Source organism: Megascapheus bottae, chromosome 9, assembly GCF_031878675.1.
Source record: "Megascapheus bottae isolate mThoBot1 chromosome 9, mThoBot2.hap1, whole genome shotgun sequence".
Classification (NCBI taxonomy): domain Eukaryota; kingdom Metazoa; phylum Chordata; class Mammalia; order Rodentia; family Geomyidae; genus Megascapheus; species Megascapheus bottae.
In genome coordinates, this window is record NC_143517.1 from 40,305,620 (window position 1) to 40,328,210 (window position 22,591).

Genomic DNA, 22,591 nt, shown 5'->3' on the forward strand with positions numbered 1-22,591 from the left:
TCCATGGTTCACCAAAGAGAATGAAAAATATAGTCACTAGAAATCAGATTAGAGCTTGTTCAAAGAGAAAGCTTGGAAATCTCCATCATTAAGTATTTTGACAGGATTGATGGCTTTGTTTCAAATATAATTAAGGTCATTAAGACATCCAACCAAAGCAATATACCTAATTTTCATATTTAAAAAACGGGGATATTGGTGGGGGCCTCAAATCTGTAATCTGAGCTACTTTGGTTGGAGGTCGAGATTTGGAGGGTGGAGGTTTGAGGCCAGTCCTGGCAAAAGTTATCCAGACTCCAACCCAAGCCAGGATCGGGGTGTGGTGGTGGCTGGAGGGTGCTTCCTGCTGAACCAGAGGCTCTCTAAAAAATAACAAAAGCTTACGTGGGCGGGAGGTGGAGCTCAGTTAGTACAGGGCCTGCCTACTCTGTGGGTGCCATGAGTTCAACCTCAGGGCCCTGAAGAAAACAAGGCACCATAAAAGGCCAAACCATGCGTTGCCTGAGCATTTAGGCTATCAAGACCTGAAATCTTTGAAACAAATCCAGACTTTTAGTTTGAAGAAGGGGTGAGTGGAAAGTTGTCTTTTGGTACTTGAACTTCGAAAGGCCGGGTGCGTAGTTTATGGAACTTCTTTGACAAATTCACTTTGTGAATTCGAAGTCACCTCGATTTTAGCTTGGTTGATTTAGTTTTCATTCTAATGGCCGTGTTCTCCCGACGAGGTGCCCTGCCTCAGGGGATCTAGGACGGGATCTAGTTCCTGCGATCGCTCAGTGCCAGGTTGTGAACACAGGGACTGAGGGGCCAGGCTGGAGTGGGGGCGCCGCCGGGCTCCCCACTGGCGCGGGACGCGGTGTCCAGGGGCAGCCTGGGCAGGGAGCGCGCGGGGGCGGCTCAGGCCTGGGAACCCCGGGCTCCGCCCCGAGGCGGGAGGGCGGCCGGCTTTCCCCTGGTCCCGCCCCTCTGCGCTGGCCGGGCCTCCGCGGCAGTCGCGGGTGATGCCTCCGCTGACTTCCCGCACCCGCCTCCCCGCAGCGGCCCCGCGCACCATGGGCAACATCCAGAAGAAGCTGTCCGGCAAGGGAGAGGGCGGCCGGCGGCCGGTCAGGGGCGCCCCGCGGCGGGGCCGGGAGCCGGGGCCGGGCGCGGAGGAGCGAGACGGGCCAAGGTCCACCTCCACGGCCGCCGGCGACGCCAACAGGCACCCGGGCAGCGGACCAGACACCGAGGACCCCGCAACGGCCCTTGCGACCCCCCGCCCGGACCCCAGCCCCGGCGCCCCGGCGGACCCCGTCGGCTTGAAGAACCAAGGCAACGAGCTGTTCAAGAGCGGGCAGTTCGCCGAGGCGGCCCGCAGGTACTCGTCGGCGATCGAGCTGCTGGAACCCGCAGGTGGGTGAGCCCCGCGCGCCCAGCGCGCCCCGCGGCCTCAGGGGACCCCCGCGGGGGCGGACGCCCCGGGGAGGGGGAGTAGGGGGCGGGGCTGGGAGGGGGGGCGTCCCCACTCCGTGGCCAGCCGAGGGCCAGGGCCCTGCTCTCCCTGGGTGTCCCCGGCGAGGACTGGGGAGGGGGGCGGGGGGCAGGGACCAGCGGCCCCGCGGGGCACCGCAGTGCCCAGCCAGGCTGTGGGACCACAGCGCCACCCTGGTCGCTGTCGCAATCCGCGGGTGATTTCTAAGGTTTTGCTAAGGGGATCTTAACGATTACATTGTGATTTTAGGAAGTGAGAGTGCAGATACCCTAAGTATCTTATATTCAAACAGAGCAGCCTGTTACCTAAAGGAAGGAAACTGCAGCGACTGCATTCAAGACTGTAACAGGTAAGCTGCAGGCTTTCGGTTTTGTCAGAGGTCCTAACAATTTCAGTGTGACTAAGGCAATCGTTAATAATCTCCTGGATTTCCTGCCTAGGGGCCTAATTTCTTAAAGACAGCTTTGGAGGTGTGCTAGTTGATTGATAAATAAAAACTGTAAGCTGCACTCACTCCTGTAAAGGCGCTCCCCCTCTCTAATTCTCTATCACCCTGAACTACTGGAGAAGCTAAACCTGATAACTACTTCATGTTCTGTGGTGGAGGAATGGCTGCTCTGAAGCATTGTTTCTCTCTGATCCTTTCTAGAGGGAACCTAATGGCTCTGTATAGCCTCCAGATAATTGTAAACAACTCTTAGCACCACAAACTTTCTGGACCACTCCCCTCCCTGCAGTCCAAGCCTTTGCTCACCTAAGACTTCAAAGCCTGTAATGCCCTTAGCAATCCCCGCTTGGCTGCTCTCCTCTGGCTCCCAGGCCATCTGCAGGGCTGTGATGACACTGGGTCACACCTAGAAGTCCTCAGATCATTCACTGCAGTGGATTTCAAGGCCTCACCCAGGGTTGAACTAGTGTTGGCGCTCAGTAAGTTACCTGACAGGGTGAGTGAGTGTGCATGAATAGAACATACTGTTTTCTTTAGTCATTAAGTGATGAGCCTGCCACAGAAGCCCTTTGACAAGAAGTGACTATTAGTGCATCTGAAAAAAGAAGAAGCCGTGTCTTGGTGTGACTAATATAGTCATGATTTTCTCCTGTTGTTTCATGTAATTACCTAGTGATCACCCCCAGTTCACTTGCCCTAGACTAGACAGTAAATTATATAGATCCCCTATAAGATGAACTATTTATGTATTTGTTTACATTATCATTAATGTAACAAATATATAAACATTATTACATTATTATTCTGTCATTGGCATTATCAGCTTATTTGGTATTGCATAAAATTTGTCTAGTATCTGTATCTAAAACTTGAAACAATTGGATTGTTTTTTGGCCAATTTTACATATGCATATTTAACACAAATCATATTTATATTTTGACTTGACCCCATCCACAGTGATACTTGCACACATGAGTGATTTGTTCTATTTTCTGGACATTGTGAACTTGTTGGTGTCAGCTGGTAGTTTGAAATCTGCTATGGCATGAGTACTGGTACCAAGAAAGTTGGCACATGCCACAAATCTAGGTGCTTTCCCTTTTTCCTTTTCTCTGTAAACTTGTTAAACCTTTACCATTGCCTCTAACTAATTGACAAGACCACATCAACTCGTTAGATATCAGACACATTGAGATGGCAGCCAATAGATCCTTAATACATTGTCTGCATACTGGTCTCAGGACCGGTAGTTAGTGAAGTCAGAATTCCTTAGTTGAAACTTAAGACCTCTGCCAGGCACTGGTGGCTCACACCTGTAATAGCAGCTACTCAGGAGGCTGAGATCTGAAGATCACAGTTCTAAGCTAACCTGAGTTAAAAATCCCTGAGACCCTTATTTCCAATAAGCCACTCAGAAAAAGCTGGAAGTAAGCTGGGTACGGTGGCTCATGCCTGTAATCAGCTAGTCAAGCAGCTCCGATCTGAGGAAGCCTTTCAAAGCCAGGCTGGGCATTAAAGAACATGAAACCCTTATCCCCAATTAATTTCTAGAAAACAGGCAGTGGGGCTGTGGCTCCAGAGGTAGGGCAGTAGCCTTGTACTGAAGAGTTCAGGGATAGCCCCCAGGCCCAGAATTCAAGTCCCATGACCCACAAAGAAAAAAAAGCTGGAAGTAGTGCTGTGGCCCAAATGGTAGAGTGCTAGCTTTGAGAAAAAGAATCTCAGGGGCGATACCCAGGTTCTGAGTTCAAGCCCAGAAAGAACAGCACACCCCAACCCCACAAACCTGAGAACTCTAGCTAGGCATGGTACTTACAGTTATGATTCTAGCACGGAAAAGGTTTTGGCAGGAAAATTTTGAGTTCCAGGCCAGCCATGGCCACAGACCCTGACTTAAAAACAAAAACAGTCTTAACACTTAAGACCCCTGAAGTTAGGACTGCTTTCAAGAAAGAGCCTTGTGTTAGCTGGGCGTGGTGGTTCATGCCTGTAATTCTAGCTATTCAGGAGGATCTTGGTTCAAAGTCAGCCGGCACATGAAAGTCTAAGTCTAAGACTTTTATCTCCAATTAACCACCAGAAAACCAAAAGTAGTGCTGTGGCTCAAGGGGTAGGGCAGTAGCCTTGAGCTCAAGAGCTCAGAGACAATGCCCAGGCCTATAGAGTTCAGTCCCCATGACTGACCAAAAAACAAAAATAGCCTTTGCTTAAGGAGCAATCATAGTCTGACTATCATATTCAGCATCAACTAGGATGAAATCAAAGATGGGACTGCAGGCTGCTGCCCAGGGAGGCTAGATGGGGCTGGCCCTGGGGAGAGGACAGGACTAACCAACCTGGGAGGGAGGTGAGCATCCGTTTAGATAGCTATCCTTAGATAAGAGTTGTGTTCTGCCAAGAAATCTTGCCGTGCTGGTCAGCGCTGACCTCCATACAGGCCGACCTACTTAGATGCTTCCTTGATAGCAGGTGAATGAGTCCCAGCAGGAGGGGTGTGGATGCCCAAAGGGTGGTGATGTTATCCAAAGTTTTGATTCTCAAAGGTTATTTCAGTACCAGAGAAGCAATGACCTTGGGAGACTCAGGTCTCGACTCTTCTTTTGTAAGTTCTGGTTGAAAAGCTATCTGTGTTTTTATGATTAGCTGTATTTTTGTTTTCTTTACTAGAATTTAAATTCAAAATCTCATATTCATTTTCCTGATTAAAGGAGAAAAGATCTAGTTGCATTTACTGTGCTGGGAAGTGCTACAAAATTAAACATCCCATTTTGTGGAAGTTTACATCCCAGTGTAGTTGGGGCCATGTTGGTTGGATAAAAGGCACCCTGAGGGGTGGAAGTATGCCTGATCTGGAGCTTTTTGTGTAGTGGCTAGGGATCATGGCTCTCCTAGTGAAGCTGTCCTCAGCAGTGCTGTGATGATTCATCCATGTGTCCAAGGGTGCATTGTCTAATGCTGAAACAGGCGCAGCTGATTTTTAACTTCATTTTCAAAACCCACTTTAATTACGAAAGTAACATATATCCATTAGAGAAAGCACAAGGTAAAAAGCCAGCACAATACAAAAGGAGATTGTTGAGACCACTCGTAATGCTTATATCTTGGGCACAGTGAAACTGGTTGTTTTCCAAAGCAATGAAGCCACTTCAGTTTAGTGGCAACCCTGTAGTCATTTCTGAGGTACAGAGTCCAGATGGGCACTGGACGTGTACAGCTCAGGGACATGTGGAGATACTGGAAGGAGTGGCAGGTGACTCATCTTCATGGGCGTGCATGCGTGCATGTGCATGTAGGCAGAACGCATATCTCTCATAGGTGTTTGCTGAATCAGTCATGGCACAGTGTTAACACGGGACAGGAAACAGAGCTAGTGATACTCAGGACAGGCAAGGAACTTGCCTTCAAGAAGCTTCTGTTCAGGTGGGGGGAGGGAAATGGGGACCAAGACATGAGAAAGGGTATCAGTGTTTGTGAAGTAATGCACCTTCTATCTGGTGAATATAATGTAACCCTTCTATTAATTACAATAAAAAATATATGAAAAAAAGTAAAAAAAAAAGAAGCTTCTGTTCAAAAGACCTGACAGGTTGCATGTTATGGGAACCTGAGTAATCTCACCTGTACAATAAATGTGTTAATACATACCTACCTGAGTGGCTTGCTATGAGGAAGGTGAGAGAATATGCTGCCTGAAAAGAAACAGATTCTCTCTCTGTCTTCCTCCCTCCCGCCCTCCTTCCCTCCTTCCCTCCCTCCCTCCCTCCCTCCCTCCCTCGCTCCCTCTCCTTCCACCAGCTACTATACAAGTTAGTAAAATGCAAACCCACGACCTCTGACATGGACAGTGTGGTGTGGATTGTAGAAGCCCTAGGCTCTTACTGGTTTCTTCATGGAGGACTGCTTTACTACTTCATATAATTTTGTTAAAGAAAGAGCTTATTAGTTCTCATTCATAAAGTCTATTTTTTGGTGCTGGCCCAGGGGCTTTAAATCTGGGCCTAGGTGTTGTCCTTGAACTTTATTTTTGCTGAAGGCTAGTGTTCTACCACTTGAGCCACAGCTCTACTTCCTGCTTTTGGTAGTTAATTGGAGATAAGAATTTCAGGAATTTTCCTGAGTAGCTCAGATTACAAGTGTGAGCCCCCCAAATAGCCTTTTGCTTATGTGTTTATTTCAGATAGTACCAAACTGGCTCTAAACAGGTTACTTTGAGGCTGAATGTGATAATGCATTTGTGACATTCTAGCTACAAAGAAGGTAGAGATTGAGGGGATTGAGGTTTGAGGCCACCTCTGGCAAAATGTTTACCCAAATCCCATTTCAACAAACCTGTGCGTGCGTGCGTGCGTGCGTGCGTGCGTGCGTGCGTGCGTGCATGGGTGCGTGCATGCATGCGTGCATGCGCCCCTCTGTAATCCCAGCTACATACATAGAAGAGATATAGGTCTGGGACTAGCATTGGGCAAAAGTGATATTCTATCTGAAAAATAACTAAAGAAAATTAAAAAAAAGCCTGGGGCTCATTGGCTTAAATAGGAGAGTGCTTGTCTGGCAAGTGTGAAATCCTGAGTTTAAATTTTAGAACCACCAAAACAAAACCAGTTACTTCAGACAACCAGAGTATAACCTCAAGCTGTATCCTCTGTGATACAGGAAGCGCTCCATAGATGCAAAAGCACAAAATGTCATGACTTCTATGAAATTAGCATATGCCTGCTTCCTCAATTTCCTGCTCCATGTTGACACCTTTTTTTTTAAATAGAAAGTTATATTTGATTTTCATGCTACAAAATATATGAGCCAGACATAGTGGCTCATACCATAATCCTAGCTACTCAGGAGGCTGAGATCTGAGGATCTCAGGTTCAAAGCCAGCCAGGCACTAAAATCCATGAGACTCTTATCTCTAATTAACCATTAGAAAAGGGAAAGTGAGGCTATTGCTCTAAGGGTAGGGCAGTAGCCTTGAGCTGTAAAGCTCAGAAACAACACCCAGGCCCAGGGGTAGGGTGGTAGCTTTGAGCTGAAGAACTCAGGTACAGTACCCAAGGACCAGAGTTCAAGCCCCACAACTGATAAAAAAAAAAAAAAAAGCATGAAGTTGGCACTGATAGGCAGAAATAGAAAAAGAGTGGGGGACAGAGGGTAAAAATGATGCAGTGACATACAAGGTTTTATTTTAATTAACAGTGGTTACGTTTTTGCCAAAATTAAGGATGTGAACCAAATTTTAAAATGCTGATAAGGAGCAGCATTAAAATGCAATATATTTTTTTTTGCCAGTTCCGGGGCTTGAACTCAGGGTTAGTGTTCTACCACTTGAGCCACAGCACCACTTCCAGTTTTTTCTGTGTATGTGGTACCATGAAATCGAACCCAGGGCTTCGTGCAGGCTCCTTGAACATGCTAATACTGGGCCACAGTCTTGGCCCAATGGTATTGATCATATAATAACCTTGCTTTGGTGTGGTACTGGGGTCAAAGTAAGTAACCTTGAACTTAATTGCTTGAGTTTTTGCCCCCTAGTTAACTTGCCTGTCTGCCATGTTGCCAGGTTCCTGGGATGAAATCTCTAATATGGAGGCACTTAAGAATCTGGTTATGCAGTATATGTATTCAGTTGGGAATTTTAAAAAATGGTTTCCAAGATAAATAATATGTGATACTGTTGTCTTTGCAGGGCTCTGGAGCTCCATCCATTTTCCATGAAGCCTCTCCTGCGACGGGCAATGGCCTATGAAACTTTAGAGCAGTATCGGAAAGCTTATGTGGATTACAAAACAGTGTTGCAAATAGATTGTGCGGTCAAGGTAGCAAACGACAGTATTAACAGGTAATCCCAGCCAGCTAGTTAGAATCTAGTTGTTTCTATGATTCAGTTTTTTTCCCATTCACTCTCCTCCAAGAACCGGGTCCGTGTGCCTCTGTACCTTGTGTGGATTCAATGTGTCATACCCATTCTGCTCCTCCCCCCACCCCTCAAAAAAAGGCAAAGGCAAAGGGGAAGAAATGACCTAATCTCCACTTTCAGCAAACTAGAACATAGTTCAGGGAAGACTTGATGTTAGGCAACTATCACCACGTAGGACAGTGTGTTGGATAGTGAGGTCAGGGATTGAAGAGAGGTAAGGCCATGCAAGGTCAAGCTGCCACATGGTGCATGCTGCATGGTGCATGCTGCGTGGTGCAGCGGGGCCCCCAGAAAACCTTATGACAATGGAAAGGGAGCTGTGTGTGTCATGTGCATTACTGTTAAAGTCATGGCCAGACTTTTCCAATGTGTCCACAGAGCTGACAACTGTTTCCTGGAGCTTCCTTCTGCTTGGCAGTCATGCACAATCTATCTGATCCCAGTCTGAGAAGAAGAAAGGGACCTAGGCAGGTTGGATACCCCTAATTCTGAAGTCTAGAGCGCTCCAGTTTTTGACACCTATGAAATGCCTGCCGTACCCCATGAGTCAAACGCTCCACCTGGCCCCACACAATGGGTCGTGGTCAAAATGAAGGTGTACAAAAAGTACTGTGTAAGATGACTTTCAGGCCATACTTAAACAATGTATCAGTGACACAAGTGTCCAGGTTTAGACTCAGTCTCCTTCTAAGCTATCTCATTGTACCTAGGCAAATATTCTAAATGCAGAAGAAAAAAAATGAAAATCTTCAAGTCCCAATCATTTTAACAATAGGGGTTGGTTATCGGTGGTAAAGTGGGTCAAACTGGGCTCAGGTTCTGGCAGGAAATCTCCCCTGGTGCTGCCCCGCCCTCCAGCTCTCCCAAGCTGCCTGCTACCTGCTCCTTACTGTAACTGAGGTCCAGTCCCCATTTAGTCCTTTTGGAGAAGACTGGGCAGTGCCTTTCCCTGCTTTGGCTCTTCCTGTCCTCACTCCCCCCATCTTAGCTTCCATTGCTTAGTGCTCCATAACTCCAACCACTTTGCTTTACCCATATACAAGTTTTATTTCCTTCCTTTCTGCACATAATTTTGTCCCATTCTTTCCCTACCATTCTATTTGGCACTTAAAAAAATTATTATAGGCCGGGAGTTTAGGCCTAGTGGTAGAGTATTTGCCCAGCATGCACAAAGACCTGGGTTCGATTCCTCGGTACCACATACAGAGAAAAAAGCCAGAAGTGATGCTGTGACTCATGTGGTAGAGCTCTAGCCTTGAGAAAGCCAAAGGACAGTGCTCAGGCCCTGAGTTCAAGGCCCAGGAGTGGCAAAAATTATTGTAAATATGATGTACAAAGGGGTTACAGTTACGTAAGGTGATGAGTACATGTCTTGTCAAGCATTGTTATCCTCTCCCTCATTTTCTCCCACTTGCCTTCCCCCCTACTTCTCTCCCTCCCTCCTAAGTTGTAATGTTCATTTCCAATGTAGTGTCTTGTGAGTATTACTGTTGTGTTGGTTCACCCTTTGCCTTTTTCTCACCATTTTGTAATACCCCTTCCCTTCTCCAAATAAGATCAACTTGGGCACTTCTCAATGTTAGGAACAGTGGTAAATCCATCTTCCTTGCTGCAAGACCTTGTATATAGCAGATATCCTCTATGGAAACACATAGATGGAGGAGCTCTCCACAGGGAAGCAGAGAGTACTCCTGTGCTTTGGGCTTTGCTTTTAACTTGCCCACTCTCTTTCTCTGGTGTTTGGAGAAAAACCAAGATCTCCTCCAGAACCAGAGGCTCGAAGAAAACCCCTGCAGCTGGCAGAGAGGAAACGGTCTCATCACAGCAGATGCAGGAAACCAAGTGGAGGCTGTGTTTGTAGTGGCTGGTATGAAAGGCAAAGTGTGTCTTGAGACCAGGATTACTTTAATTTTCAGCTTCATGGCATTTAGTAAGGCCAGTGTTGTGTAGTAACTGCATCTTCATGCCAACACAGTTTCATCACTCCAAAAGGAAGCCATCACCTCACTGAGCAGTTACTTCCCATTCTTCTTCCTCCCTCCCCTTCCCCACTCCCCAACTCTTGACAACCACTAACTTGTTTTCTGTGGATTTATTTGTTCTGGATATTTCATATAATTAGACCCATCAACTATGTGATGTCATGTATGACCTCTTGTATTCAGCGTAATGTTCTCAAGATTCACCCATGGTGTGGCAAGTATCAGTACTTCATTTATTTGTATAATTGAGTACATGTCATACCGTGTCTATCCATACATTAGTGGATAAATGCTTTTGATTGGCTGTTGTGAACAGTGTGCTGAGAATCATGGGAAGTATGCCTCAGTTCCTTTTGCTATATAAACAAAGTAGTAGTGTTGAGCATAGCATGATAATTCTGGGTTTAACTTTTTGAGGCTTGTATGAGATCTTTGATCTATACTCAAAACATTTCTTTCAGGGCTGGGAGCATGGCCCAGTAGTAGAGTTTCTTGCCCTAGCATACATGAAGCCCTGGGTTCAATTCCTGTATACTACATACACAGAAAAAGCTGGAAGTGGTGCTATGGCTCAAGTGGTAGAGCTCTAGCCTTGAGAAAGCCCAAGGACAGTGCTCAGGCCCTGAGTTCAAGCCCCAGGACTGGCAAACAAACAAACTAAAGTGCTTTCATACCAACTTTTAAAACAGGCATTTTTTAAGTAGTAAGAGTGCCTATCTAGCAAGTGAGAGGCCCTAAGTCAAACCCGTATACTGCCTACCCCCTGCCAAAAAAAGTCATTTTGCAGTTGAATAGATTTTGTTGGTATATTATTCGATAAGGAAGACAAGGAGGTTTTTTGTTTTGCTGTATATTTTTAGATAAAATATTTATTTTAAAAATTGCATCATTCCCAAGCTGGGTACCAGTAGTTCACACTTGTAATCCTAGCTACTCAAGAGGCTGAGATCGTAGTTCAAAGCCAGCCTGGGCATGACTTTTTGTTGTTGTTGCTGTGGGTCATGGGCGCTGTCCCTGAGCTCTTCAGCTCAATGCTGGCTCCCTACCCCTGGGCCTGACCATTATCCGTGAGCTCTTCAGCTCAAGGCTACCGCCCTACCCTTGAACCAAGCCCTACTTCCCATTTTCTAGAGGTTAACTGGAGGTAAGAGTCTCAGGCCCTTTTGTGCCCAGGCTGGCTTTGAGCCTTGATCCTCAGATCTCAGACTCCTGAGTAGCTATGATTTACAGGCGTGAGCCTGCATCCCACACCAAGCACCAGCTAAGTCCTTGAGACTCTTACGTCCAATAAACAACCAGAAAAGCAGAAGTGGCTCAATGTGGTAGAGCGGTAAACTAAAGAGCTCAGGGACAGTGCTCAGACCCAGAGTTAAAAATCATCACTCCTTTATGAATTCCATGTTTATGCTTCCTTTTCCATCTATTTCAGTCCATTATGGAAAATTTGACACCAACAATTTTTTTTACTTTTTATTTTAATTTGGTCATCTGTGCTTATTTTATTTCTGTCTTCCATTAATCATATTCCTTTCTTCTTCTCTAGGAATCTTAATATGTTAAATTTCCCTGCATATCCTTATTTCTTCCCTGGCAACAAATACATCATCTCTTTTCAGCTGCTTCTTCTTTCCTCTCTACTGGTAATACAAGTTTTGCTTAAAATTTCTTTTTTTTTTTCAAAAATATTTTTCTTCTGCGATGATGGTTGATTATATATCAATTTTCAGGTTTACCCTTCTATACTATAATGAGATGTAGTTATAATAAACAAACATTACCATTGAAATTTCAGTTTAACAAATGGAATGGATGTATATTAGAGTTGTCTGTACGTAACTGTAATTTCACACAAATAGTGTATGAGATTGGAGATTTAGGCTAAATGCATTGTACTAATTACAGTTAATTTCCTCAGTCTTGGAAAGTGCTTTTTTAAGTCAGATTCATCCTGAAGACATAATTCAATTTTGTTTTTAAGTCTAAGTGTGACAGTATGTATGTTAAAATAATAATATGATAATCAAGGACATAAATCTGAATCTTATGGTGATAATTACTAAATATCATTGGTGTAAGGGCTTTAGAGGTAGGCTCCATTATCTTACTTTTTTCATGTTGTATTCATATAAAAAGACAGTAAATGGACAGTTTTAGAAAGGAAAAAGCACCACAGAAGCGCATCTTAATCACATGGGAATGTTTAGAGAAGAAGCTGTGAGCTTGGGTTTCCTCCAGTTTGTGCACTGAAATCTCACAGGACTTCTGATTATTCCCAAGAGGAATGCCTTTGGGTTAAATAATATGAAGGGTGTTTCTTCTAGGCCTCCTAAATTTAAGTTTCATAGGTCACTTTTTCAAGAATTGAATTTTATTGAGCATGTATTGCAATTTTTTAAACTTCAGAAGTGATTATAAGTTTTCATATTTTCTTTGGATGACAAAATGGGCTAACAGGTGTGCTGGCGCACACTTACTCATCAGTCCCCGCTATTGGGAGGCTGAAGCAGGAGGCTCACCAGTTGGAGTCTAGTCTGGGGAACACAGCAAAATCCTGTCTCAAAATAAAACTACACCAACGAAAGACATCATTAAAGACAACTTTTTACAGGAATTCTGAAACAGAAGAAGAAATAGCTCTCAACTGTGTTTTCTAAAAGGAAGTATAGTTAGGTATGGCGCCTGCCAATCTTGATCTGACCTTCAATAACAAACAGCCTTGATTAATAGAGAAACCTAATTTTCTTTGTAGAATAACAAAGATATTAATCGAACTAGATGGACCAAATTGGCGTGAGAAGCTGTCACCCATTCCTACTGTGCCCACTTCGGAGCCACTTGGAGCTTGGCATCCTGCAGCCGAGATGGCCCCAGCCCACTCACCACACATCCTAGGTGCGTTGGAAGAGAGGACCTACCTTCTCTACTTAGGGAGCTTCTGGAGCCCTGTGCACATTTCCTGAGTAAAGCTGACAAGAGCCTTGAACCTTGGTACCAGCCCTGGCTGAACCCCCATTCTCCCTTTCTGCTGTTAAGAAGTTGCTTTCCCCCTCCCACATTTTCGTATTAGGAGAGGGGAGAATAGGAATAATAACTCAGCAGGCAGTTCTCAGGAGTGAACAGAAATAATGTATATCATGTGCCTTGCTAGGCTGCATAGGTGACAGATAGCAGATTGAGATTGGTGTGTTTAAAACAAATAGATAGCAGTTTAGGGAGCAGGGTTGGCATCCACTTGAAGCTTTAGGGTTTGCTTGACCATATTCATGAAATAGTTACTGAGCCAGAGGCTGGCGCTATTTAGATCCCTGTTTCCTAGACCAATTCCGCCGTACCAGTAGCTTAGGGAAAGGCGCAAAGTATCCTTCATACTCTTGTTACACTGCTGTGCCAGCCAGTGTGCATTGAAGCCACAGGAGCCCCTGTGGCGCTTGTGAATCCACAGGAGCTATCATATTTGAGACTCTGCCTCTTGTCTTGTAGTCAGTCTCCTGTATTCCTGAAGCCTCGTTTGACTTTCCTTTCTGTAAAAAACCTTTATGGATAACATGACAATTTCACGTATTTTATTTTCTATTTTGAAAATGTTGGTAGCATAATGATGCAATTACTTTTGCTTATCACTATAGTATCTTTCAATCTGTATATAAAGTTTTGCTGCATTTTGACTTGCAAAGTCAAATTACACAACTCTGCAAATGTTGTGTACTTAAGTCAGTTTGCAATAGATTTACCTCAAGTGGTACTTCAGTTTTGTAGAGGTACTTGTATGAATTCTCTCTCCCTCCTTCCCCCTTTCCCTGCCTGCTTCTCCCCTCTTCTCCCATAGATGAAACACAGTTTAAAGCCCTGAAGGAAGAAGGAAATCAATATGTAAAGGACAAGAACTACAAAGGTGCTCTTAGTAAATACAATGAGTGCTTGAAGATTAACAACCAAGAATGTGCCATATATACAAACAGGCAAGTTGTTTGTTACTTTCTATATGTTGTTTGCTAATAATTTTTGTTATTCTAAAATAATCTTTCATAATTATATGAATACAATTAATTGCCAAAGGCTTTATTTAATTTTCTTGGCATGGTTCTGGGAATCTATTTGGCAAGTTGTCCTAGTGAATTTGTGTGAGAGGTGGGACTGGGGAGTTGAAGTATGGGATGAAGAGGGTCTGATGTCTGCCTCTGGGTTCCCCTAAGCAGCTTGAGCTGATGCCATACTCGCTCAGTACTTCCTGGCTGGCTGTCCTCTTGCTATAGCAGGCCAGCCATGGGTGCTGTCTAGTGTGGCAAGAGTGGGAACCAATGGCTTTTCAAAACAGTGTCTTAGGGATCAATGTTCCCATCACCCCTCTGTTTTTTGTTTTTTTTTTATTGGTAGTGGGGCTTGAACTCTGGGCCTGAGTGCTGTCCCTGAGCTCTTCAGCTTAAGCCTTACCACTTGAGCCATAGTGCCACTTCCAGTTTTCTGATGATTAATTGGAGATAAGTGTCTCACGGACTTTAGTGGACTTCAGTGCTCCAGCTGGCTTTTAACTGGGATCCTCAGATCTCAGCCTCCTGAGTAGGATTACAGGCGTGAGCTCCCACTCCTTTTTTGAGTGGTACTGGAGTTCAAACTCAGGGATTTATGTTTACTAGGCAGGTGTTCTACCATTTGAGCCATGCTCTCTGCTATTTTTGCCTTTTTTAAACTTTTTGAATAGAATCTCAAATTTATGCTGGGGTAGTCTGGAAAGGCATGTACTTTAAAATAAACCAGTAACAATGCATGATGATAGGCATATGCCGCCATATTCAACTTTTCATTAGTTGAGATGGGCTCTCCCTTACTTCTTGAGCCTGCTGGCCTTGAACTTCAGTCTTCCTGACCTCGGTCTTCTGAGTAGCTAGGGTGACAAGTATGAACCACTGCTCCTGGTTGGCAGTGTTCTTTTTTTTAATCTGAAGTGTTGAGGGGAAGGACCAAGGTCTTTCATAATGTACAGCAGGAATGGAGGGTTCCAGAATGCTGCTCTGGTGTCATCTTTACCACAAATGGTGAAAGCTACCTCTAAAACTTGATGATTTAAAGATGTTTAGGTGTGAGTAGAGTTTCTGTGACAGAAAGAATAAAGGATAGCTTTTTGATGTTTTCAGAGACTGTTTCAGGTAAGTTCCTGACATAATTGCTCACCAGGTTTTCTGTACATATTTTCCTCTGGTGGTAATTTTTTTTCTAAAACCTGTCTATCATCAGATGTTTTTGTTCCCTTCTCCTCCAGCCTCTGGCACAACTGGGCATCACTGGCCATTCTTCCCTGAGCTCCCTTCTCCCTGGCTACAGCTTTCGTCCCTCTGTACACTTCTATGACTCCTGTTATGTCAGGGTGCAGGTGTAAGAACCTTAATTTGTTCTACATGCTCTCAAGGCTGTGTCATCCCCTCTCTCACCCAGCTCCATTCCACCTTATAATTGTATCTTCACCTCTCTGTCTTCTGAACTGGAGTTCTGACATCCCCGCCCCTGTCAGCATCTGGCCTCCCATTTGCAGCAGGCTGAGTTGGGCCCACCTTCCAAACACTCTCTCAGCATGACCAGTCTGCCCCCTCCCATCACTCCTGCTGCAGGCCACTGTCACCTTCTGCGAGATGTCTGCATCACTTCCACAATACCCCTGAGTGTTCTTCCCTCTTTTCATTCTCCACCTGGTAGCCGGAGTGATCTTTCTAAGACATGGTGGACATGTCAGCCTCTCTTAAAAACTTTTCAGAGGACCTCTGTTAGGCTCAGGATACAGCCCAGCCTCTCCATGGTGTACCAATACTTTTGTAATCTGGCCTGTCCTTCTAGCCCTGTCCCTGCACTCCAGCCATGCAGTGATTTTTTTTTTTTTACCAGTCCTGGGCTTGAACTCAGGGCCTGAGCACTGTCCTTGGACTTTCTCAAGATTATAGCTCTACCACTTGAGCCTCAGTACCACTTCTGGCTTTTTTTTTTTTCAATGTATGTGGTACTGAGGAATCGAACCCAGGTCTTCGTGCATGCTAGGCAAGCACTCAACCACTAGGCCAAACTCCCGGCCTCAGTGATTTTTTTTTTTAAAGAATTTATTAGCGTTGATTTTTACATCATATTTTAAATGACAAGTTTAACATACAAGTGTTCAAGGAGGGAATCTCTATTTACAATCACTGAGACTTAGTATTTAGAACTTAATCACATTTAGGCTAAGGGTTTGTATGTCATAGAAACATATTAATTTATGAAATAAAACATTATGTCTGTATAGTTAGGTTTGTATTTCCATTACCATGTCCATAGCTTTGGGTGTGCAGTTATTGAGTTCTCGCTCTTGTACTCTTGGGATTTAATAGCCGCATATTAAGGATACCATGCGCCTTTTGATCCTTAGGTCTTGACTTGTCTCCATGCAGTGATTTTTCATAACTCATCTAGACTGCCGTGCTGTCTTAGGTCCGTGCCCTGCCTCCACTCCTCACCTTCCCAGCCCAGAGCCTTGGCAACACATCATTCTCACTTTCTGTAGTATAAAAGACTTACTGAGCTGTTTGATTTTCACTGCTATGTTTAGCTCTGCTAATCCTGCGTCCCCTACTGTGTTACACTAGAGCTCTCTGTTACTTGAAGCTGGGCCAGTTTGAAGAGGCAAAGCAAGACTGTGAGCAGGCGCTTCACCTGGATGGTGACAACGTGAAAGCGTGCTATAGGCGAGCACTCGCTCAGAAAGGACTCAAGGTGAGAGGACATTTGCCTTTCCCTGGGTAAATTTCAGCCCTGAGTAGATTCAATGATCTCATAAATGTAAGTCTCAGGATCATGGATGAGGATTTGAACCCTAGCACTACATTCACCTCCCCTCAAACCTCCAGGTCGACTTTCAAGTTCATCTTTAACACATGTATGGAACACATACTTTCAAACATTCTTCCCATTCAAAATTTGGACTCGTTCTCTAGTTTTCGGAAGGGAATGTATTGTCATTGGTTTGCTTTAAAGCACAAGGTTTGTCAGTATATTACTAAAGGCCACAAGTATTGGGAGTGGGCATTCAGGAAAGCAACTGGACGGAGCCTGGACCACCAAGTGCCAGTTGGTAGAGACGGATAAGGGATTTGCAAGCTTGTAGTGACCTGAAGCCATAGTGTAAGTCAGTGAGGGACTACAGAATGATGTTTTCTCTAAGAAAATGCTACGATGTTTAGTTGAAACCTTTTTGTATAACTATTTGATAATAACAATAAAAATAAAAATGTAGAAATGGGGACCAAGACATGTGAAAGGGTATCAATGTATGGGAATTAATGCACCATCTATCTGGCAAATATCATGTAACCCTTCTATTAATTACAATAAAAATATATGAAAAAATAAATAAAAATGTACCCTACTGAGGTCTAACTAACTCATTTTTTTTTTGTGGCTCGTGGGTCTTGAACTCTGGGCCTCCGTGTGTGTCCCTGAGCTCTTTAGCTCAAGGCTACCACCCTACCCCTGGAGCCACAGCCCTACTTTCCATTTTTTAGTGATTAATTGGAGATGAGTCTCACATTCTTTAGTGCAGGGGCTGGCTTTGAACTGTGATCCTCAGATCTCAGCCTCCTGAGTAGCTAGGATTATAGGTATAACTCATAATTTTTAAAAACATTTTTTGTTATTATAAAGTTGATGTACAGAGGGTTACAGCTACATAAGTCAGGTGATGAGCTCATTCCTTTTTGGACAGTATCACCCTTCCCTTGCTCTCTTCCAGTTTTTCCCTCCCATCTCTAGCCACACATCGTGTCTTTCATTTTCAACATAATGTCTGGTGAGCACTGTTGCTACGTTTATTCACCCTGTGTCCCTTCATTTCTGTGCCACTCACACTTCGTAATTGTGGTAACCACTGATTTTTGCAAGTTCCGTATGCCATTTTGCAGTCTTCCTCTTTCCACTCATTCAGACAAGCAGTCATCTGATCTGTCATTATACATTTTCTGCTTTTTAGTACTACTACAAACTGACCACTCTGTGAGTTTTTCCAGTCAGTACCATCTGATTTTCATTAGTACTATATGGATGTGATTATTCCTTTTTATTACTGAGTTGTACTAGCAGACCAGTAAATACATTCATGCATGCAGTGGCTCTTAGCTTCCTTTCAGTTTGGAACTGTTATGAATAAAGCTTCTTTGATAGACTAAGATTTTTTTTTTTGCCTGTTCTGGGACTTGAACGGACTGAGCACTGTCCTTGGGCTTTCTCAAGGCTAGAGTTCTACCATTTGAGCCACAGCACCACTGCTGGCTTTTTCTATCTATGTGGTACCGAGGAATTGAAACCCTGGACTTTGTGCATGCTAGACAAGCACTCTACCACTAGGCCAAACTTCCAGCTCCTAGATAGATTTTTTTAATGGATTTGTTCATGTACCTTGCAGCAGGAGACCAGTTGTGTGTAGGATATGGGGATGGAGAGAGATGATCAAGTCTGGAGGAGGTTGGGAGGCCATGCTAGAGGCTGGACTTGATCCTGGAGATGTTGGGAGCCAACAAAGGGGAGAAGAGGAATGATGACATGATGGCTATTTTGGAGGCAGCATTGAACAAAGATCGGAAGAGCATCTCTCAGAGAGCAGAAAGATGACAGGCCACCTAGGTGGTATTTCTCCCTGCTGGAAGTCTGAGGTTGAGGCTGGTTGCTTTCTTCAGAGACCACTGTCAAATTTGTTTCTTATGTCTTCATAATCTTGCCCTGTGAACACTTGCATTTATAAGAATACCAGTCAGATTGCATTAGGGCCTCCTTCTAATGAGCTAATTTTAACTTGTTTACTTCCTTCAAGACTCTTAAGCCCAACTACGTAATATTCTGAGGAACTGTGGGTCAACATTTGATTAGGGAGTGGAGGAAACAAAATTCAGATCATAATGGAAGGCCAGGAATTCATTCGAAGTGGTTAGATGATAAGGTTGGCAGAACACAGCTGTGGACATGGCGGGAGAAGGAGAGGGCCTCTGGTGGTGGGGGGTGCAGGGTGATGATGGAGGGTGTGCAGGAGTGGAGCCAGACATCTGAGAGACAGTCCTTTTGACCTGTTGTTTGGGTTTGTTTGTTTTTTTTGTCAGTTGTGGGGCTTGAACTCTGGGCCTGGGCACTGTCTCTGAGCTCTTCAGCTCAAGACTACCACACTACCCCTACACTTTGAGCCACAGTGCTTTTCTAGTGGTTAATTGGAGATAAGAGTCTCCGAGTCTTTAGTGCTCCGGTCTGGCTTTGAACTGTGATCATCAGATCTTGGCCTCCTGAGTAGCTAGGATTATAGGCGAGAGCCACCACGTCTGGCTTGACCTGTTGAGTTGTGAGATACTTGATCCATGCCTATTACTGAAGGAGGAGCATCTAGGTTTTATTGGGAGGACATGTTGGTGGCATTGCATGCTGTATCAACTGAAGACCAACGCTGTGCACTGAATGCTGAGGTTTTTCTAGATCACAAACTCCCTCGGGTTACAGTTGGCTATCCCTGTACTAGGAGAAACCATACAGCTGCACTGCATTAGTTTGTGTCATTGTGATCCTTTTTCATCCCTTGCCCTCTCCCCCCATTTGGTTAGTAGTTGTAAAGCTATGTGGATTTCATAGGTAGCTTGTTCAACTGTTGAAGCTAATGGGTTTGGCCAAGGGAGGTGGCTGTGCGTGACTCATGAATTATGTGTGCCCAGAGCTGTTCCACCTCACACTGGCTCTAGGAACCTGTTTAGCTGACTGAAGATCCTAAGCTGTACCTAATGAAGGACTGGGACTTTGTATACTTCTTGGAATGAGTTCTAGAAATTCTATTATGATGTAGAAAGATAATCCCCAATGTGAGTAACCCTAACTCATAGACTGTGATCTTGCTATCTTGTTCTTCTGGTTTGACTTTTTATAGCTTGAGTTAGAAAATGAAGTTGGTCCACTAGGCTGAGGCATGGATGGAAAGCATTTAATTTCAGGTCTGTCAAAGGTAACAGCTGCTTATAAAATGTGTCAGACTCACATCTGGGCTTATTTGTCAAGAGTAACGATAATGAGGTTATGACATGGGAGAGTGGGAGGGGTCCCTTTGGTAGCAGGTGCCTCTTTCTGCTTGCAATTGAACACTGCCTTCTCAGATATTATGGCTTTTTTGTTGTTGTTGTTGTTGTTGTTTTGCCAGTCCTGGGGATTGAACTAAGGGCCTGGGTACTGTGCTTGGGCTTTCTTAAGGCTAGAACTCTACCACTTGAGCCACAGCACCACTTCCAGCCTTTTCTGAGTATGTGGTACTGAGGAATCAAACCCAGGGCTTTGTGTATGGTAGGCTAGCACTTTTCCATTAGGCTGTGCTCCAGAGCCCTCAGATATTGTTTAAGCCAGATATTGTTTAAGCCAGTATTGCTGGCTTAGTAGGAGGAGGAGGAAGAGAGGAAGAAGAAGAGGAGGAGGAGGTAGTAGAGAGAGTGGAAAAATATGAAACAAAAGATATAAGCATGTTTTGCATTTACATATAATTTATTTCTCTTTTAGAGCGCCAAGGGTTGTTACTATAGAGGTACATGAGACACATGACACACAGTTAAGGAATTTATAGCCATAGGGATGGTGCCAAAGCTAGAACATTAAAAAAAAAGAGTAATACCTTACAAAGTAATTACTTTCCTGGTTTAAGCATGTCTATTAATAGCAAGTAATACCACCATGTTTAATTAGACTTTTTAATGTGAATGTTGCCAAAGCCACACACTGCATAAGCCCTGTTCTCCCCTCTGTGTGGCAGCTTCCATCAGATCCTCACTTCCCCCACTGCAGCAAAGAAAGATTCCTCCTTCATATCCATCTCAAACTTTGTTTGTCTCCTTTTTTATTTTGGCCGTTTTGGGGTTTGAACTCAGGGCCTTGTGTTTGCAAGGCATGTACTTTGCTACTGGAGCCATGCTTTCAGCTGTGCATTTCAGCCTGTAATTATGTGGGGGGGGGGGTTGTTTGCTTTTTCTTTTTTGCCAGTCCTGGGGCTTAAACTCAGGGCCTGAACACTGTCCTTGGGCTTTTCTGAAGGCTAGAGTTCTACCACTTGAGCCACAGCACCACTTCCAGCTTTTTCTATGTATATGGTACCAAGGAATCAAACCAAGGGCTTTGTGCATGCTATGTGAGCATTCTACCACTGGGCCACACTCCTGGTCTTATACAGTAGTTTTTTGTTTTTTTTTTTTTTAATTACACATACTATTATACAGTAGTTAGTGGAGAGTTGTGCATAGGATATTAAGTTTGAAAACAATTTGCCTTTTTAATAGATTAAAACAGAATTATTTGCCAGGTACTAGTGGCTCATGCCTGTAATCTTAGTTACTCAGAAGGTTGAGATCTGAGGATCGTAGTTCAAAGCCAGCTCAGGAGGAAGGTCCAGAGACTTTACTTCCATTTAATGTCATCCCCCACCAAAAGACCCCACCCCAAAACAATAAAAAAAAAAAAGAACTGAAAACAGACCTATGGCTTAAGTGGTAGACTACCACCAGCCTTGAGCAAAACTAAGCTCAGGGACAGTACTTAGGCCCTGAGTTCAAGCCCCAGGATCATCACCAAAAACAACAAACAAAAAACCCAAACCAGAGTTAAGGTTATTATGTCATTCTTACTCTGGCGTGTTGCTGAAGAGAAGGAAGGTGACATTGTCTCTTGGGACTATCATAGACCCACTACTTCAGCCTGTCTGGGGCTCAACCTCTGTGCAGCCATCACCACAGCGTGAATATGTAAGATATTGCAGCTCTCTGCCTCCTCACAATTTGTTGTAATCAAAATGTACATCTATTTTGTAATTACAGAACATGACCTGTCACAGCAAACTGATTTTGTGACATGTGTCTTTGCTACTAAATTCAATGGCCACATCTTTTTATCCCCCTACCCACCCTTCTCTAGTGCATTGACTGACTCTTGGGTGAGAATCAAGGCTGCCAGGCCCTGGTGGCTCACCCCTATAATCCTAGCTGCTCCAAAGGCTGAGACCTGAGATCCAGTTCCACAACCACTTTGGGTAGAACAGTCTGTGAGAGTTATTACCAACTTACTACCCAAAAGCCCTAAGTAGAGCTATCACTAGGGTAGAACACCAACCTTGAGGGACAAAGCCAAGTGAGAGTTTGAGGCTCTGAGTTCAAGCTGTTGTCCTGTTTTCTTTTTACATGTACACACACAAAGTATACTTGTATCTATCTATACACACGCACAAGCATATATGCATATATACACACACATTACATTTTTCACATATATTAACAAAATTTTTCTTAGTGCAATGCTTGAGGTTTTTGTAGGAAAGATACATTATCAACATAAAATGCTATATGTCATATAAGTTATTATATATAGAAGTAAATTACATATAGAACTAAATTTAAATGATCAAATGAACATAAAGGAATTGAAAACTATTATGCCTGCCCCCAGAACAAATAAGATGCATCTTAGCCATTCATTGATGCAGAATCATCCAGTTGTAAAATGCGTATCAAATTAACATCACAGATATACTTTAATCACTGTGTTAACATAATTGCAGATGTGTTGGCCTGTTTTGATAGTGAAAAACTTCGTTTTCTTAGGACAAGAGTATTCCAAAAATAGTTACCATTTCTACAGGCTTATAGGTTTAAACTAGTTTTATTAATTCTTTAGTACAAACTCACAAAAATTAGTTGTTACTAAATTTTAAAGATGAGAAAACTGAAGCTCAACTCACAATATCACCTAGACATATCTTAACCTC

General features: G+C 43.9%; 1 protein-coding gene across 3 annotated transcripts in view; it reads left to right on the top strand.

The window, feature by feature from the left end:
• Positions 1–22,591, top strand: part of Spag1 (sperm associated antigen 1) — a 59,355-nt gene that overhangs the window by 33,844 nt on the left and 2,920 nt on the right. For all 3 annotated transcript variants that reach the window (XM_090339143.1, XM_090339144.1, XM_090339145.1), the window contains 6 exons: positions 1,039–1,395; positions 1,724–1,823; positions 7,604–7,756; positions 12,566–12,708; positions 13,643–13,775; positions 16,422–16,548. In XM_090339143.1, the coding sequence (XP_090195269.1) occupies positions 1,039–1,395; positions 1,724–1,823; positions 7,604–7,756; positions 12,566–12,708; positions 13,643–13,775; positions 16,422–16,548 (1,013 nt within the window). The remainder of the gene's footprint in view (positions 1–1,038; positions 1,396–1,723; positions 1,824–7,603; positions 7,757–12,565; positions 12,709–13,642; positions 13,776–16,421; positions 16,549–22,591) is intronic.